A 17,048-nucleotide genomic window follows, 5' to 3' on the forward strand; every position below is an offset into this window, starting at 1 on the left:
CTGGTGGCACTCAGGGGTTACTCCTGGCCCTGCACACAGAAATCGCCCCTAGCTGGCTGGGGGACCATATGGAATGCTGGGATTCTAACCACCATCCATTCTGGGTCAGCTGCGTGCATGGCAAATGCCCTGCCCCGCTGTGCTGTTGCTCTGGCCCCTGTTTTGTTTCCTTTTTTATGATCCAATGATCCAGTGATCCTATGATCCTCCTACTCCTGAGAGTTCTTGAGGGATGTCCAAATCGAATGCTGGGATAGAATTCAGGTCTGCTGTACGCAAGGCAAACACCATATCCACTGTAATATCTCTTTGGCCTTCATAGTAACTAAAAAAAAACAATCTATGCAGTAATATGGGTGTACCTCATTGCTAATGGAAAGTGAATAAATGCCTGTGATTCTACTTTTCATTCAATTTTAAATTCTATTAAATTTAATTCCATGTTTAATTTGAAAAATAATCCTGTTTTTTATTTACTACATACTACTTACTACATTAGTCTAGAATGCTAGAAATCAGAAATAGTTGCCTGTGGTGTGTGCAATATGAAAAAGACTAAAGGAACTTTCTGGAATGAGGAAATCTTCACTGTCTTAACTTTGGGGCATTGGTCATCTAATGTTTTCTTCTAAGAAAAATGTTCTATGTTTTAGATAATTCCTTTGTTTCATAATAAAAGCTTTAGATATGTTACCAGCTTATTAATGACTTCTGCAGCCTGATCTCATTGCAGTTTGAAGGAAGGAAAATAAGAAATATGTGGCGAAAGGTTGAGTTGAATGACAAGTCTGGGGCCGGAAAGATAGCACAGCAATAGGGCGTTTGACTTGCAAGCAGCTGACCCAGGACCAGCAGTGGTTCGAATCCTGGTATCCCATATGGTCCCCAGTGCCTGCCAGGAGTGATTTCTGAGCACAGAGCCAGGAGTACCCCTGAGCACCGCTGAGTGCCCCCCCCCCCAAATAAAAGACAGAAGTCCAAGCTCAGGAAAGGGAAGTATTTAGCCAGGCAGTCCCGATGAAGGCAGAGAAGTAAGCCATTAGGAAATTTTTTGCTAATTCTAGATCCTAAAGTAGGGTTCTTTTAGGTTGTGTCATATTTGCTTTTTTGAAGGGGAGAGGACTCACCCAGTGATACTGGGAGCCTAATCCCAACTCTGTGGGGTTGCTCTTGTAGGTGCTGGAGAGCAAACTGAGGTTGGCCATATACAAGGCCTTAATCCCAGTACTTTCTCTGGCCCTCATCTCTACTTTTGAATTTCTAGGTCAGCTGCATGCAAGGCAAGTACCTAGTGCATTATCTCTTCAGTCCAACAAATAATATTTTTCTTAGAGTCCAACACAATGGGAGGAATTGGCAAAAGAAATTAGGATCTATATTTGTTTATAGAAGGTCTTTGGGAAAATAAGTATAAGTAATATGAAATGAAATCTGTAAAATATATAGATCAATAAAATATTTAAATATAACAAGTGACTGTGAAACTTACATTTAGTCTATCGAAAATTTATCAAGCCCAAATTATATAAATAATTTGGAAACTAATTTATTGGATTTGAAAAATAATATTTTAAGTAAATAGAATATTTGCTGCTTGAGGCAAACTATTTACTTCCTTTTAAATGATTAATTACTACATGAAGAATAGTAAAATTTTAGAGAAATATTTATTCAGAACATTAGATATGCTTTGGTTTACCTGGCTTCACTTAATGGTAATTTATATAACAGCTACACTCAGAAATGAACATTTTAAGGGAAATAGATTACATTTGGTATTGATTTCTTGTGAAGTAACCAAATCTATTCTTTTGTTTAAGATGGGTAGAACAAGATCCTAAGGAAATTCTTCAATCTGTCTATGAATGCATAGAGAAAACGTGTGAGAAACTTGGACAACTCAATATTGACATTTCCAACATAAAAGGTATTTTGAACAGATTGTTCTATCTCCTCTGTGATGTGATTCTCTTAGAATTGAGCATTTGCTCACTCAGCCATATTTGAATGCCTATGCCACAGCGAACACTTCTGAGAACTGAGCCTGTTCTCATGTTTCTCTTTTGCTTGGCCTGAAATCAGCAAAAGGAACAGATAAATACAAGGTAATTTCAGGTGCTGTAAATTCCATGAAGAAAAGGAAAACATGTGATGTGGTATAGTGTGCCTCTAGGGATTTACGTTTTATACATTTAGAAAAATATTTTGGGGGCCTGGAGAGATAGCACAGCAGCGTTTGCCTTGCAAGCAGCTGATCCAGAACCAAAGGTGGTTGGTTCGAATCCTGGTGTCCCATATGGCCCCCCCGTGCCTGCCAGGAGCTATTTCTGAACAGACAGCCAGGAGTGACCCCTGAGCATCGCCGGGTGTGGCCCAAAAACCAAAAAAAAAAAAAAAGAAAAATATTTTGGATTTTTTTGGACATTTTGGCTATGTCAGGGCTTACTTTTAGCTTTGTGTTTAGGGATTACCCCTGATTAGCCTCAGTGAACCACAGGGGATCTTGGGAATTGAATCCAGGTCAGTTTTGTACAAGGCAGTCACCCTTCCTACCCTCTATACATTCTTCCTTCCCAGGGGCTAATTTTAGCTGGTTAGCAAAGAAGGATTCTCTGAGGCGGTGACACGGCTGAGTTATCAAAGGCCAAAAAAGGCCAAATGGAGCATATATATGAGGAAAGAATGCAGCATGTCAAAAGTCCCTGAGTTGGGATGAGTGGGTGTGGCACATCTTGAGTCAGAAAAAAGCCAGCTCGCCAAAAGGAGAGTGAAAAAGAATGAAGGGTGAGGGTGTGGTAGCCAGGGATTTTAGGAAGAGCTGAAATAAAGAAAATGATTGGGCCCTTGAAAGCAGAGCTAAGCTTTTGGCTGCCATTGTTAGTACCATAGTGAGCCTAGAAATGGTTTTAAACAAGGCAGCAAGGGAGTAGTGACCGTTTTCAGTGTTCTGCTTTTAGGACAGCTTCTTGACTCTCTGTGAAGAGAGGGAAGCAGTGAAGAGGCCACTGTAGAAATCCTGAGATGAGTGGGTGGCTAGACTGATAGTTTGGTAATTGTAGAAATGGAAGGAAAGAGCCCAAAGTTGGTGCTAGACTGGGTGTGTCTCTGTAACAGAATAGTGGGTTGGGTGGCAAGTGTTGGGTCCAGAACAAAGTTTGAGGGTTTTGCAGAAGGTGCCAGGATGAGGGGTGTATTTTACCAAGGAGAGAAAGTGTAGGTAGAGAAAAAACAGATTGGGTGCATGGGTGAAACCATTATTTGGAATGAAAATGCTTACTGAAATCATATTGAAGATGTCTGTGCAGCCCTTGTAATTTTAACAGAACATCTAAATTTGACTTTGCATTACTTACACAGAGGGAGAAAATAATAATATTAGATAACTAAGTTATCTAATAATCTGTTTATAGTTAAAAATTTCCAGATTCTGAGACCAGAGCAATAGTATAGCAATTAAGGCGGTTGCCTTGCATGTGGCTGACCTGGGTTTGATCCTCAGCATCCCAGATGCCCCCCTGAGCACCATCAGGAGTGATTTCTGAGTGCAGAGTCATGAGTAACCCCTGAGGATTGCCTGGTGTGATCCAAAAGCAAACAAACTAAAATAGCAAAAAATTTTCAAGTTCATCATTGAAGGGCAATTTGCTTCTTCTTTAGATATTGGTTTCTGATAGGTAATCCATCAATTTTTGGGGGAACTACTTTGATTCATATCTTGGCTTAAAGGCTTATTATTAACACCCTATGTTGAAACTAACATTTCTAGATTTTTCCCTAAATAAAGCGAACCATTAAAAGACTAAATACAATCAAATTCTTTCTCATAGCAGTACAGTGATATGGCATAATAAGAACGTAGTGTGCTAAATATACAAAGGATTACAACATTGTATGGCTAACAATCAAGTTGTTCATCCAATGATCACAAATGAATGGGAAATTATAATAGCAAAATCTTTCCATTTTGCAGATTCTTTATAAAACATTTTTTTTTTGGATTTCGAGCCACACCTGTTGATGCCCAGGGTTATTCCTGGATATACATTCAGGAATTACTCCTGGCAGTGCTCATGGGGGGACCATATGGGATGCCAAAGATTGAACCCGAGTCAGCCATGTGCAAGGCAAGTGCTCTACTTGCTGTAATATTTGTTACTCCAGTCCCTTATTGCAGGCCATAAGAAGAAAAGGATAGCTGCATATGATTTGTTAGGTCATTACCGGCTTTTTAATGACTGACCATCGTTTGATTCCTAACTCAAGTGGAAGTGGTTCAAACTTCTAGAGTTGCACTCACCAAGTTTGAGATGAGTTGTGTGTCAGAGTAATTATTAACCATTTCCAAGAGAGCTGATCTTTCAATTTTCACAATCTAAACAACACGTGCCTATCAAGAGGCATTCATTCAGTATCACCTTCCATCATGGTCAAAATGTCCATTGCCAACGATGTGAATAATCTAGGTGCCTAAAGCTATGAGTAGGGTGTAGTTTCCTCGATAATTTGGCATAATGTTGAAATCATTTTGCCTCTTGCATGTAAGAGAGATTCATTCAAATGCTATTTTTCTCCTGTTTTGTACTTTACATAAAGTTGACACACGACTTCTATCCTGACTTGTCTTCTACTTGCACTGACTAGTCTATAAGGCTACTGAACATGCATCTTTCTTCTACACTTCTCTGATTCTGATTATTATGAAACCCATACCTGTGTCAGGGTGATCTAGCACTTTCCGCAGAGACTGGCAGCCTCTGATACAGGAAGTGAACATTTCATAAACTTCTAAAGACTAGACCATTATACTGAAATTCTTCCCAGATAATTTGAGTGGGTGCCATCAAGGGCCAAGCTTTGTTCATAGAACATAGACGTAGAATGCTGATGCTATAAAGCAGTGTTTCTCAAAGGGAGTTCTGAATGTCTCTTATGTCAACCCAGAATATTCCTAGGGCACTGGAGGACAAAATAGCACGAATGGAGGGCACTATACAAGGCTGAGAAGAACAACTGAAAGAGTGGGGGACACAGGAAAGAAATAGGTCAGTCAGAAGGAGAACTTAGAAAAGTCAGAAACAAACTGCTCTAAGGGATCTCTTCTATTACCTATATTAGTTGCTTATGAGAGAAAGGGACTTCTCACAGGTAGTAGGAGTAGATAGCATTAAAGCACATTTTTTTTGGTTTTTGGGTCACACCTGGCGCTCAGGGGTTACTCCTGGCTCTATGCTTAGAAATCACCCCCGGCAGGCTTGGGGGATCATATGGGATGCCGGGATTCTAACCACCGTCCTTCTGCATGAAAGGCAAACACCTTCCCTCCATGCTATCTCTCCGGCCCCCTAAAGCACATTTTTTTCTCTTTAAGTACTGTGCTCAATTTTTCCTTGAGCATAATAATCTCACGAACCACTTCAGTTTTTACATCCATTGTTACAAGAGCTTTTTCAGCCAAAGTGCAATTCATGCCTAGTTTTATCTGATCATTGTTAGTAGAGTTCTTCATAGCTGATAGGTCTTTTCGGCAAATTCCAATATGTGTGCCTCAGTGACAGAGTCCAAGCCCTGGCAAGCACAAGTGCAAAACCTTGGTGAGTACTGGGGCAAGCACCCTGATATATGATACCTGATTGGTTTTATTTGACTATATCCATTAGAAAGCTGGTTGGGTATAGATCTCTGTGAGCTGTGCTTCTGAAATTAGCAGGATCTTGTAGTGGAAGCCTCATGCCTTTATCCCAGGGGGATTGGGGCATGCTGGTCTGGAAGTAATGCTGACACAAAAAATAATCCACACAATTTAGAGAGATAAAACAGGTTCAAGAGGGCCCGGAGAGATAGCACAGCGGTGTTTGCCTTGCAAGCAGCCGATCCAGGACCTAAGGTGGTTGGTTCGAATCCCGGTGTCCCATATGGTCCCCCGTGCCTGCCAGGAGCTATTTCTGAGCAGACAGCCAGGAGTAACCCCTGAGCACTGCCGGGTGTGGCCCAAAAACCAAAAACCAAAAAAAAAAAAAAACCAAAAAAAAAAAAAACAGGTTCAAGAATTCCTACCACAAGCTAGTTGTACGCAGGCAAAGGGTACCAGCAGGCAGACAGGATAGCTATGGGACCAAAATCACAAGAAGTTTCTCTAACCCAAGGTCTTTATTGGAAAGAGTAGGACCACCCCTATGGGTGGAGAACAGGTAGGGGTAAGGGGCCAATCCAGAGGTATTTCCTGCCCAGGAGGGACAAGCACAATGCAAAGAAAAATATCCTGAGTAAAGTAAGAACTCTAACAGGAACCCAAGTTATGTTAATGCCGTTCTTTTGATTTAAGAGGGTAGGCCAGTTCTGTTTCCTTGATTTGGGCTTGGGGTAACTTCAAAATAGCAAGAAGACCACTTAGTCTGATGCATCTCACATGTGATGTAAGAAAAATGCAGTGTAAATTATTGCAAAGCTGAATGCATCAAGTTCTCCACTGTTAGATATTATTTACAATTGTTAAAAACAGGCTACGAGCACATGTTTCTTTTTTCTTTTTTTTTTTTTTTTGGTTTTTGGGTCACACCCGGCAGTGCTCAGGGGTTATTCCTGGCTCCAGGCTCAGAAATTGCTCCTGGCAGGCACGGGGGACCATATGGGATGCCGGGATTCGAACCGATGACCTCCTGCATGAAAGGCAAACACTTTACCTCCATGCTATCTCTCCGGCCCGAGCACATGTTTCTTACAGAATGTTTTCTTCTCCTGTTTTAAATTTTTGGGCTATACCCAGCAGTTTTCTGATCATTTTAGGTCATTTCTGGCAGTGCTTAGGGATTATAGGCGGTGCCAGGATTTCAACCACTTCAGCCATAGCTGAAGCCACATGTAAGGCAGGTGCCTTAAGCTCTGTACTTGAGACTTACCTTAAAATAAAAAAATTCGACTTTAGTTCTTCAAACAGGCTACCTTTTTTTTGGAGGGGGAGAATGGTGTTGGGCCATATCCAGTGGTGCTCAGACTATATCTGGCTCTGTGCTCAGAAGTAAACCCTGCCAGTGCCCACAGACTACTTGGTGCTAGGGATTTGAACCAGGGTCAGCCACATGCCAAGTACCTTCCCACTCTGTAGTAAGTATTCTCCTGCAGTATTCTAGCCCCTATAAGGTTAGTGGTTTCCAGAGCAGTGTCTGGAGCTCCTAATATTACTATGCATTTTATTCCTCCAACTGTGGTCTAATTTTTTTTAAAAGAGGGCGATTGTCATCTACAATTCCTTTTTTTGGTGGGTGGGGTCGCACACCTCTGTGTACAGGGCTTAGTCCTGGTTCTACACTCAGGTCACTCCTGATGTGTGCTTCTGGGGGATCGATTATAAAAGATGCTAAAGTTTGAACCCAGATCTGCTAGGTGCAAGGCAAGAGCATTACCTGCTGTACTATTCAGTTCAACATACATAATTCTACCAAGACAATAACTACTAATATCAGACAGTATTTCCAAAAGCTATTTTCTACATGCAATTTCCTGGAGGTGGGGAGTGGGTGGCCATACCTGACTGGCAGGTTACACCTGGCTGTGCTCGGAGATGCAGTGCCAAGCATTGAACTGATGTTGGCTGTGTGCAAGGCAAGTTTCTTACCCAGTCTACTATCTCTCTGGTTCAAAATAACTTTTAAGCTTTTGTTTATTTTGGGGTTACATTCTGTGACACTCAGTGCTCATTTCTGACTTTGCTCAGGGCTCACTCATGGTGGTTTTTAGGGACCATATGCAATGCCAGGCATTGAACTGCAGTTGGCCTGTAACACTTTACTGTCTGTACTATCTCTAGCCCATCTGCATGTATTTTCTTAACTGTGATGATAGTTTTGTTAGAGATAATTTATTTCTCCCAGTGGCTATAAATCTGTAACTTGAAAAATGTGATGACAGGAATTCATAGCACCCTTTTGCTGTATGCAACTGGCAGTAATGTGGCCATTGACTGAGAGTAGAAAAACCTATGTTATTTTTAAAAAGTGGGGATTAAAAGTAGGACTTATTAAAGGTATTGAACTGCTGAGAGAAGTCAGAAAACAATTTTGGAAGAAGTATGATTTCAGAACTGAAGAGATAGTTCAAAATGTTGAACATGATATTTTAGTGGAAGGAGGGACCTGGGTTTGAGGATTCCTGGCACTGCATGGTTCTTCCTGGCACCACTGGGTATTTCCATATCCCCCAATAGAGCAGTTTGGGGGTAAAAATGGCAAGAAGTTAGAATACTGAAAAAATTTAAAGACCAGGCATGAGACTTGTGTGTCCTGAGGAGAAAACTATGTACTAAAGATACTGTTGATTGAAGAGAATTTGAGAAGCTATTTTGTCCGACTTTGATCATCTACAAGATTAGCAACTGTACTTGGTATGAAGGGAATGGAATTAAAGTAGAGGAGCAAGGAGTGGTCAGGGAGAAACCTATGACCAAAGAATCAGCTTGAAATAGCTCTAGATTCCATTCTAAATATGAGTTTAAATTAACCAATAAGGAAAGATAGTGTTTGCAGCATAGAACAGGGACTACAGGGATATATCTTACAAGGTAGCCAGCTGTTAATGGAAAATTTGACAAGTGAAGAGAAATAGGGGATTTTGTGGACAATGAATTTATTTTGAAGCCTACATTGTACTATCACTAAAGTTACCATGTTTGTGCTTCTTTATGTATTCTTAGATTGGGGCCACACTAAATGGCACCTGGGGGCTACTCTAGGCTCTGTTCCTTGTAGCAGTGCTCAGGAATCACATGGTTGAACTCAGACCTTCCACATGTTCTCAGCACACTGAGCATTTCCTACTCTCTGCATTATTTATTTTGTTTTTGAAGCTTTTGGGCCACAGCTAGCAGTGCCCAGGGCTTACTCCTGACTCAGGAATTAGTCCTGTTGGGCTCATGGGGCCATAGAGGATGTCGGGGATCTAACCGAGGTTGGTTGCATCAAAGTATGCACCCTACTCACTGTACCATCACTCTGGTCCCCTGCTTTATTTATTTTTATTCTTTCATCCCCCCATCAGTCTTGTTTGTTCAGGATGTGTTTGTGATGTCCTGTGCAGCACATACTCTTGGTTATGGTCCTCCCATCTTTTTGAGCTGTGGTACATTTGAAGGGTTCTGCAGCAGGTAATGGTGCATGTACACCAAGGTTTGCCAAGTACACAGGTCAGCAGGGGTTGCTGTGGTATGTATGCATGTTGTATGGATATAGGGTCCCTATAGACCCTTGCTGGCCATGTATCTCACACTTTTTTTTTATTTACAATGCTTGCTGAGAGTTGCACCCCTTTTCATGGTGCTTGCTTCCCCCCCTGACTGGTGCAGCCAGAAATTGTTTGCAGCTGTAGGAGCAGAACAGCTACAAACATACACACGCATGTGAGACACCAGGAGTTTGAACTCATGACCCCATGCTTGTTAGGCAGGTACTTTAAACCTTGACACTTTTCCTCTGGGCTATGACACGGTTTTAGCAACCTTATGCTGAGGTCCAACTGAGGTCTCTGGTCTGTTATGTCCACAGTGACAAATTACTCTGTGATCTGCTTAGCTCAGCCCCGACTCGGGACTTTGTCTAGATCATTTAACTCCATTTCCCAATGACAGGGAAGTCATAGCTTTTTGCCCTGCTGCTTCTATCACCTATGTATGAACCCGACCCCTTCTGTCACTACTAGGTTCAAGACCATATTCCATTGAATTCCAGCCCATAGACTCTCATCACTCTCCTTTCTCAGCTACTATATTTTTTATTTTTTATTTATTTTTTGGTTTTTTGGGTCACACCCGGTGGTGCTCAGGGGTTACTCCTGGCTGTCTGCTCAGAAATAGCTCCTGGCAGGCACGGGGGGCCATATGGGACGCCGGGATTTGAACCAACCACCTTTGGTCCTGGATCGGCTGCTTGCAAGACAAATGCCGCTGTGCTATCTCTCCGGGCCCTCAGCTACTATATTTTTAAAAATGCTTGCATCTTTTGTGTTTTAAAACACTTCTCCAAATTCTTTCTTTCACCCAATACCACTAGTTTCCCATGGAGTAGACTCTCAGTCAGTTCTACCTTTAGAAAAGGTATTCATAAAATAAGCAGGCTGTGGATAAATGCTGTTTAGAACAAAGAAGCTCAGATCTGTTGTGTTTTATTCTGGGGGTTATTTGATGTGGACAGAGAGTTGCAGGTACTAAGAGAGCCAGTGAGAATACTTGAAAGTGCTGTATAAAAGCAGTTGAAGGAATTTGGAATGTTTAGCCTAGACACAGGAAGAGATGACTGAAGAGACAGAACAACTGTTTTAAGATGGCAAAAGACTGGAATATGGAAGAAATAAACTATAATCTTTGGTAATGCATCATTTCTGCAGGTGGAAATTATAAAGAAGAGGATGTTCCCCAGTTTTTCCCATTCTCTTCACCTTCCCCTTTCCCTGGTTGCAAGAAACAAGGTTTACACAAACTTGGTTGTGACATGGAATGCTACAAAGCTAATATCTTACCTTAGGCTTGATCAGTCATTTCAAAAATCACCTGCCATTTGACATTCGACAGAGACAGCATTTCTAGCGACCAGATCCGACTGCCTGTCAAGGCAGATAAATCTCTATTCAACAGCTTTGGATTTTAAGAGAAAAATCCTGAATAGGGCCTATAAAATGTTAGTTTTGTAGCATTCCATGTCTGTCATAACCAGAGATTCTGGACAAATTGAATCATTTAGCCTGGTGTTTACAGCCTCAACTAAGCATTAAAGTCACCAAGAGAATTGTAAGGAAAAATAACACACGTGCAGATTTGACTCAGGTCAGTCAAATTTGAGAGTTTGAGCCAGGGCCTAAGCCTGGTATTTTTTGAAGCTCTATAATTGATTCTGTTGTACAGCTAAATTTAAGAACCTCTGACATAGCTAAACCTCAGTGATTTGAATAAGGTGATACGGTTTACTATTTTGTTAACTAGAGCATTTGATTTGTGTATAAGTCAGAGTTGCCATTGCATTGTTGGTGTCAGGAAAACAAAGTGGGTGTTTGGAAAGTTCTCTCATGTCATTTTTGACAGGACACCTTGTCATTCTGCTGATAGGGGAAGGGATCTATGGAAACCAAATGGGTACACTTCACATTGGCTATTCATTTTCTCTAGTGTTATTCAAGGCAAATAAACACTCCAGATGTTCCAATAATGTTTTCAAAATATTTTTTAGTTGTGCCTGAGGTGGGGCTGGGGTTGAGTGCTGAGGGGACAAGTACAAAACATACAGAACTATTTTGAAGCAGTCTTATGTTTGTTTAATTTTTACCTTTTTCTGTTTTAACTTTTATCTTTAAAGCGATTGGTGTGAGTAACCAGAGGGAAACCACTGTAGTCTGGGACAAAGTGACCGGAGAGCCTCTCTACAATGCTGTGGGTAAGCTGACACACTTAGGTGACTGATGTGAGGCCTTGCTTCTCTTTGCAAATATTACTAAGATACCTATCTTAAAGATACTATGATATCTGCAGTCATAGTGTCTCTATAAACCAGGGGTCTCAAACTCAATTTACCTGGGGGCCGCAGGAGGCAAAGTAGGGGAGATCCTTGAGTGCAAAGTCAGTAATAAGCCTTGAACATTGGGGTGTGTGACCCAAACAACTAAAACAAAACAAAACAAAAAAAGATTTCTCTAGAGCAGGGTCACAAAATGTTGTACAGAGGGCCGCAAACAGCCCGCGGGCCATGAGCTTGAGACCCCTGCTATAAACTGATGGGTTGGATGCATGAGTCTTCTAAGAAATCAGTTTTATATAGACTCTTCCTCTGTACTCAAAATTGAAATAACTTCCCAAGCACTCCCCTTTTCTACATTATTTGTATTATCAAAATAGGTGATAATTGCCAGAATTGTGTAATTTCTATTTCTGATATGGAAAACATTTTCTCTACTCCTTGACTTAAAAATCATATTCGATTCAAATCTTGTGTCTCTAAAGAAATGGTATATGTTTTCTTCATATCTCATGTTTTGAATAGATTTTTCTGAGGTTATAAAAATAACTCAAAATTAGCACCTGCTGCTACTCTGGCTGTGTTGGCACTCCATCCAAAGCATATCACCATTAGATCTCTGTGGGTATATTTGTAGCATCACTCTTAGCACATAACAGGGAAGTTTTGCTCAGAATCTACAGTATCCAATGAGGCATCATTCTGTCACTGATAGCCAAGCATAATCCTGTCATTAAAAAGTCTAGAATGGTGGTGGTGGATAGATGGCTCAGAGAACTGAGCATATGCTTTGCATGCAAGAGGACTGAGTTTCATTCTGGTATGGCATTGTCCTCTAAGCACAAAGTCAAGAGTATCTCTACCTGGCTGTGACTCCCAAACCAAGAATAAATAACTGAATAAATATAAAGATAATACCAAGTTTTGTGTGAGAGGCAGAGAATAAAGGAGAAACTGTCAGATAATGTGAGCTATTTTCACTTATACTTTAGTCAATACAGTTAATTTAATATTGATGGAAAGAAAGAGTTCTGCAAAATTAGACTGATTAGACAGCAAAATTATGCTTTGTAAAAGTGGAATCATATTTTTGAGAAAAAAAATTATGGAATTTATTGTTCCTGTGTTATAAGAAAGCATTTTGTATATCTGCTATATTAATTGAGATAAAAATTAGACGTAATATCAGGGAATTGTATCCAAAGGTTCTATATGCTAAAGTATATGTCTCAAATCTTGATTTTATACTCAAGATAAGCTTCTCTTGAAAATAAGAAGAATTTTACAATTTGAAGGATGAGTTTCTAGAAGTTTTACTCGACAGACCAACAAAGTGAGCCAATTTCTTATTCTAGTTAGGGTTTTATTTCCCTTCTGAAGGAACAGGTCTACACAAGGGAACAGAAAGTCCTGGTTAAACTTTGAATTGTAAAAATGTAACTTTGGACTTTGAGTTGCCTTTTTAAAATAATGTAACTAGATAAGTTTAATTACCAAACTTCTGATGTTATTATTTCCTTGTCTTTTTCTTCCATCTGTAATTCTCTGATATAGTAGAGGAAATGTTCACTATTTTTATTACACTTTTTGAAAGAGTGTAAATACCAGACATTAAATTGAGACCATAAAGGGCAAATCCTAGAAGTAAGGTAAATTGGAAATATAGTAAACCTCACAGAAATACAACCCTATTTTTTAAAGACTTTTACATACTGATTGGACTACAGCATTGAAATTTTTATTTACCTGCTTCCTTTCAGAAACAAAAGTAAGAATTCTGAGATTTACTTGAGATATGTGTATGTAGGTGTGTGTGTTGTGTGGGGGGAGGGCAGGGATGAAGCCCAGGACCTCACATGCAAGAAGTGTGTGGGTGTTGGTGTGGGTGTGTAGGTGTATGGGTGTGTGGCCAGGGATGAAGTTACAGTTCATCCCAAGAAGGATATCTGAAGAACAGTTATTTTAATATTAGCTATATTAGGCTATAAATAATCATATGGAAAAATTCTTGAGCTTTTATATAATGAATAACATTTATAAAAAAGTAAAAGGGGCTGAGAGGGGCCAGAGAGATAGCACAGTGGTAGGGCATTTGCCTTGCACGTAGCCGACCCAGGACAGATGGTGATTCGAATCCCATGCCTGTCAGAAGCAACCCCTGAGCACCAATGGGTATGACCCAAAAACCAAAGAATAAAAATAAATAAATAAAAGGGGCTGGGGGAACAAAAAAACCAGGGGGTGGGGGGGCTGAGTGGTAGCTCACCGGTATGGAATACATGCTTTATATGCAGCAGGACTAGGGTTTGACCCTAAGTATTTTTGAATATAGTACTGGAACTAAACTTAATAAGAATAATAATGGCAATAATAATAGCAGATATATAAAATAAGACAAAAATCAATAAACTAGTGCTAATATAAAGAGATCCATAGGACATCCTAATGTTAGAGTTCTCATACCTTTAAAAGCTCATCATTAACAGGATAAGGAATGATTTATAAAATAAATTACTTTATCTACAAGCTGGGCACATAAAAATGAAAATCCTGGGGCCATAGAGATGGACCAGGGATTGAGACACTTGTATTTCATGTGGCTTATTGATATCAATTCACATGCTACCAAGGATCCCTTGGGCTTTGCTAGGTGCAGCTCTGGTGGGTCCAGAGCAATGCTAGGATGCCCCCTATAAAACCTAGATTTTTAGAGGTATATTACATCTCAGTTAATGAATTTACATCTGATGAAATATAGTGTGTAAGTTAGCATACTGCAAGAGAGTAAAATTGTTGACGTTGCAAGACAAGTTTATGAAATACATAAAAGAATTTATAAGGAACATGGGACGGCAAGAGTAAGTCCAACATAATTGTAATTGTAGTCCCATTAGGAAAGGGACAATAGATGAGAATATTGTAAAAAAAAAACTGATGAAAGATAATGTGACAAATCGAAGAAATATTAAAATCACTGGCCAAGATCAACAGGAAACCATACATAGCATAGACATACTAACAATAGAAAGAAAATAGGGGAAATATATGCAGTACTATGATTTAACTTGTTTTGGTATGAGAGTCACAATGAGTGGTCCTTGGTGGTGGTTCTGCCAAGTGTTAGGAGGTTTCTCCTGATAATGCATTGAGGCACCAGGTGTTGCCACGAGTTGACTGGGTCTTGATTCCAGGCCTCTTGAATGCAGAATCATTATTTTCAAACCCTCAGAGAATAGCTAATCTTGTTTTTCAGGTACAGGGAAAATGTTCTCAGAAATTCTGCAGTGCAGGAAGAAACTCAGAACCCTAGAATAGGAAATATGAAGCATGCCAATCTAAATGATTTTTACTGAATAAAAACAAAGCATTGTATTTTCAAAATAAAGAATGAAAATTTTTAGCAGTAGTAATATACAGACAGAGTTTGAGGTAAATGAAGTTGCAATGTTTTAGTAATATCTAAGGGCAAGTAAAGATTGTTTAGAAGTCTAAAAGGGAAAGAAATAAAAGCAGTTAAGTCCAAACATGTTTGGAATTATATTTAAAATTATAGCATTTATTTCTTAGATGTATAATCTAGCAAAGAAGTTGAGAATGTTAATGTACTGACTGGTTTAGTGTATGGAAACAGAATAGAGAAGACAAATCTGAGAGTCCAGTCATAAGGAAGAAGGAAGCTACAGCCTGTACAGTAATGGGTTTCTGTTTTCTTGAGGGGTACATACCTGGCAGTGCTCACTACTGGCATAGTCCTGACTCTACTCAGGGATCACTCCTGGAGTGTGCTGGGGGGGCCATATATGGTGTGGGCTTGCAACAATATAAGGTAAAACACCCTACCCTCTACATGATCTGTCCAGCCCAACCTATATGTTTTAAGCTGTATAGATGATAAAGACAATCTAAAGAGAAAAATAAAATGGTGGGGCTGGAGCAATAGCACAGTGGGTAGGGTGTTTTCCTTGCTTGTGGCCAATCTGGGTTTGATCCCTGATGTCCAATATGATCCTTCGAGCCTGCCAGGAGCGATTTCTGAGTGCAGAGCCAGGAGTAAACTTTTGAGCCCACTAGGTGTGGCCCCCAAACAAAAAACAAAGTGATGCAGACTTTTAGCCAGAATTAATAGAAGGAAATGAAGTAATGCTTAAGAGTGCCAATCTGGAAGAAAAATCAGTTTTTCATTTTTGGACAAGGTGAGTATTGGACTTACCATTCAAGATAATTTCTGGGCAATTAGAAATCTGTAAGTCTTTTTTATAAAGAAACGGTTCAAAATGTAGGCAAGTCTATAACATAGAGGTGATTGTTTCTTTTATAAATGAATTCACTGAAAGTTAAATCCAGTAAAGTTGATTCAGTGTAAGTGTAGGTGTCTTGATTGACTAGGTTCAGTGATGACCCATGGCATATGACAAACCAGGCAAGCTTGGTTCTTGCCTTTGTAAAACAAATCGCTGAGGATAGGAATTTGGGTTTAGGAGAAAAATGAGTTGACAAGAAAAGAGGAAAGAAGAAACCCAGGAAGAGAAGCTATAAAGTCAATGCGAATAGATTCAGACTTCAGTTTGATTTCATCCAGGAAAATAGTACCGTGTCATAGCTCCATTCAAGGCTTCGGTTGAAAATACCAATATAAGAGTAAATCTTTAACAGCTTTATTTTAAAACAACACAAATGGTAGGATTAATAGAAAACAATCATTTGTGTATAAGCATTTTTCCTCTTAGTTTGTATTCCCTTTTCTCTCATTGTAGATTTCCTTCCTCCCCCTTTACCTCGTCAGTCTAGGTCTTTCTTTGTCCTAATTTTCTCTTTGCCTACTAATTATATAGCCAGTGAGCAGTAACAGTCATTGAGCAGAGAAAGAGAAGAACAGCCTACAGTTCCTTTTAAAAAAAATTCCATTTGTATGGTTCCTTTTAGAGCCAAGCAATCAGTTCCCTCACTCACCCCAAGATAAACTTGAATTTTAGAATACTCTTAGTTGGATGTGAAACAGGCTGTTGAAGAAGGGGAAGGCTGAGAAAGGCTATTTATTCTTTTTTTTTTTTTTTTAATTTTTTTTTTATTTAAACACCTTGATTACATACATGATTGTGTTTGGGTTTCAGTCATAAAAGGAACACCACCCATCACCAGTGCAACATTCCCATCACCCAAGTCCCAAATCACCCTCCTCCCCACCCAACCCCCGCCTGTACCCTAAACAGGCTCTACATTTCCCTCATACATTCTCAATATTAGGACAGTTCAAAATGTAGTTATTTCTCTAACTAAACTCATCACTCTTTGTGGTGAGCTTCCTGAGGTGAGCTGGAACTTCCAGCTCTTTTCTCTTTTGTGTCTGAAAATTATTATTACAAGGGTGTCTTTCATTTTTCTTAAAACCCATAGATGAGTGAGACCATTCTGCGTTTTTCTCTCTCTCTCTGACTTATTTCACTCAGCATAATAGATTCCATGTACATCCATGTATAGGAAAATTTCATGACTTCATCTCTCCTGACAGCTGCATAATATTCCATTGTGTATATGTACCACAGTTTCTTTAGCCATTCA

The 17,048-nt window shown here is 39.7% G+C and overlaps 1 protein-coding gene across 3 annotated transcripts in view; it reads left to right on the forward strand.

The window, feature by feature from the left end:
• GK (glycerol kinase) overlaps positions 1-17,048 on the forward strand; it is a 78,065-nt gene that overhangs the window by 11,380 nt on the left and 49,637 nt on the right. For all 3 annotated transcript variants that reach the window (XM_049766749.1, XM_049766747.1, XM_049766748.1), the window contains exons 3-4: positions 1,821-1,927; positions 11,334-11,411. In XM_049766749.1, the coding sequence (XP_049622706.1) occupies positions 1,821-1,927; positions 11,334-11,411 (185 nt within the window). The remainder of the gene's footprint in view (positions 1-1,820; positions 1,928-11,333; positions 11,412-17,048) is intronic.

Source organism: Suncus etruscus, chromosome X (genome assembly GCF_024139225.1).
Source record: "Suncus etruscus isolate mSunEtr1 chromosome X, mSunEtr1.pri.cur, whole genome shotgun sequence".
Taxonomy (NCBI): Eukaryota; Metazoa; Chordata; class Mammalia; order Eulipotyphla; family Soricidae; genus Suncus; species Suncus etruscus.